We start from the raw sequence: 2,719 nt of genomic DNA on the forward strand, positions 1-2,719 counted from the left end.
AAAGAAAGAAAGAAAGAAAAATTAGAACTAGGTTCAAGATTTTCTGCTTCCCAGCCCACTACTCTCCACCAGGAGCTGAGAAAGGAAAGATCGTTTTTTCGATGTAAAAAATGCAAATAAAGTCATAAAGAAAAGGCCTAGAAACCTGATGGCCTAAATAAGTGGTTCTCAACCTATGGGTCACAAACCTTTTGGAGGGGTCAAATGATATTTACATTATGATTCATAGCAGAAGCAAAATTACAGTTATGAGGTAGCAATAAAAATAATTTTACGGCTGGAGGTCACCACAATATAAAGAACTATACCAAAGTGTCATGGCATTAGGAAGGTTGAGAATCACTGGTCTAAAGAAACTTTTCAAGATATGCCCCTCTCTCCATCCCCAAAGACATTTACATGTCTTAAAATTAGGTATGGCATCCTCTTCATTCCTCAAGAATAAGCTAATTTAGTAGGTGAAACAGAACTGAATTCAAATTGCAGGTGAAACACCAGGTCATTTTATTTACTTAGCAGCGGGAACTTTGTTTAAGAATGGCCTCTTTCATGTAGCCTGCTATCTCAAAAGCTTTGAGATTGAGAGGTCCTCCTTCGGTCCCCTTTTTCCCCATCACCACAAGGTACACAGATCCCATCTGAAGTACTGTCACAGCCTGGCTACTTCTGCTTTGACCTTTGGTACGCAGGTCCATGCTGTTGTTACCCTCGGTGAACAGGTTGTCTCGGATTAGCAGGCATTTGATCCCAGCAAGGGTGACTCCCTGGAGAAACAGCTTTTCTCGCTGGTCTTTTGCCAATAAGGTCTGAACTTCTTCCTGGGTCATCTGGATAAAGTTGCCTTCGGGGCAAGAAGCTAATAGCCAGGGTGGACAGTTGGTGACAACTGCTGCATCACTGCATATCTCTGCCTGTAGGAACAATTTGAGGCAGTCTTGCCAGAAGTCTTGGCTCATGTCCTCTGTGCACTGCATAACTGAAGTATGCTGCCTCTATAAGGGGAATGCAGAGTTCGCAAAGGTTGGCCCTTACAGGAGGTTTGTGGACAGTTGCTTCCAGATGCCTGATCAGCTAAGAGCAACCGAAGATTAAAAGTCTTCTCTACTTCTTAAGCTTTCTCTGAGCAGCAAGTTGGTAGAGCTCCAGGGAGAAGCTGTGCCCCAAGCTTCCCACTGCTAGCTTTGAAGGAGAGGTGACGTCACTGTGGCTTTATGACTTTTATAGCAGTCATCACTGGCCACATCATCAGAAGCCTCTGGCAGTAGTATTCTGGGGGCTGTCTCTATGTCTCTAAGGTGATGGAATGGAGTAAACCTTCTCACTCTCCCAATTACTATGGGAAAAGCATCACCTTTCAGTAAGTAAGTAGAAGATAAATATGTAAGAACTAAATTGTAAACTTGAGAGTAAAGCAGGACAGGAGAAATTTACTACAATGAATTGTATTTAGTGGTCTTTTCTTTCGGGGACTTGAAGTTTATGTATATGCGTACCAGTTCACATCTTCTGATGGGACACCACTATCACCCTCTTCTCTGTTGGTGTTTTTGAGTCTTTATGCGCCCTCTAATCGACACTAACTTTAAATTGAGGAAAGTTTACTCTCATCACTTGTTCAGCTAGTATCAAGCATTTGCTATGTGCCAAGCACTTTCCTGATCACTTGGGTAGTGCATTAAATAGACAAACCACAAGAGTTATGTAACTGACTTTCCAAAAGAAAAAAGGATATTTATTATCTCTTATGGAAAATATTTTATGAACCTAACATTTTCTTCTAACTTTTCTCATCCCTTTTTGGATTTCCTACTCCCGTGAGGGGCCCTTTCTGAATTTTGACTGTCCTATATTCATTGGTAGGACAGTCTGCTCCAATTTGCTTTAAAGAGAACCACTATGACGAACCACTAATACTAATGGTGTCAAAATCTGTGGCAGCTCTGAAAATTCATTCATTAATTCAGTAAGTACTTACTAATTACTGCAAGCTATTAATGACTGCAAACCAAACATGACTTAACAGAAAGAAAAATAAATAAGAGATGACAGATATACCTCTATCTTATCAAATGGCATTGATAACTTTGGCAAAAGGCAAAAGAAGAGAATGTTAGCGAATCAGGAATGGCTTTATTTTATATAAGGTACTTAGATAAGGATTCTCTGATACAGGGGCATTTGGTTAGAGATCTGACAGAGGTAAGTCAATAAGTATGTGCATATCAGAGGGGAGAAAGCATCCTAGTCAGGAAGAAATAGCAAATGGAAAGGCCTTAGGAGAAATGGCAAGGAATCCAATATGAGCAAAGAAAGAGGTAAAAAAAAGAATAATGGAAGGTGCAGTTGAGAGGTACTGGGCTGAACTCCTATTTATATCCTCACAGGCCATGATTAAGCATTCAGCTTATATTTAGATATGGGGACCATTTTCATGTTTTATTCAAAATACCGACATTATTTTAGACTACAGAGTCTGTGCAGAGAAGAGATTCTGTGAGAACTAGGGCCAAAACATAGAGACCAGCTAACATGCTGTGACAATAATCCAGCTAAAAATCCCAAGGCTGGGGCCAGGATGCAAGTTGAAAAATAGATTTGGAGCCCATTGCAAAGGAAGTGTTTGTTAAATTAGCTGTGTCACATATGAAACAAGGGAAAGATAATACCTCCAAGGATTTGGCTCTGAACAGCTGTGCTATAGTTTACAGATTTGTGTTCC

The 2,719-nt window shown here is 40.3% G+C and overlaps 1 protein-coding gene across 1 annotated transcript; it reads right to left on the reverse strand.

Annotated features, from left to right (window-relative positions):
* Window positions 1–512: 512 nt before the first annotated feature.
* LOC101988987 (profilin-2-like) lies at window positions 513–956 on the reverse strand. The gene has a single exon (XM_005371539.2). The coding sequence runs from the start codon at window positions 954–956 to the stop codon at window positions 513–515; it is 444 nt and encodes a 147-aa protein (XP_005371596.2).
* Between the last annotated feature and the right edge of the window lie 1,763 nt (window positions 957–2,719).

This window comes from Microtus ochrogaster, unplaced genomic scaffold (assembly GCF_000317375.1).
Source record: "Microtus ochrogaster isolate Prairie Vole_2 unplaced genomic scaffold, MicOch1.0 UNK112, whole genome shotgun sequence".
Classification (NCBI taxonomy): Eukaryota; Metazoa; Chordata; class Mammalia; order Rodentia; family Cricetidae; genus Microtus; species Microtus ochrogaster.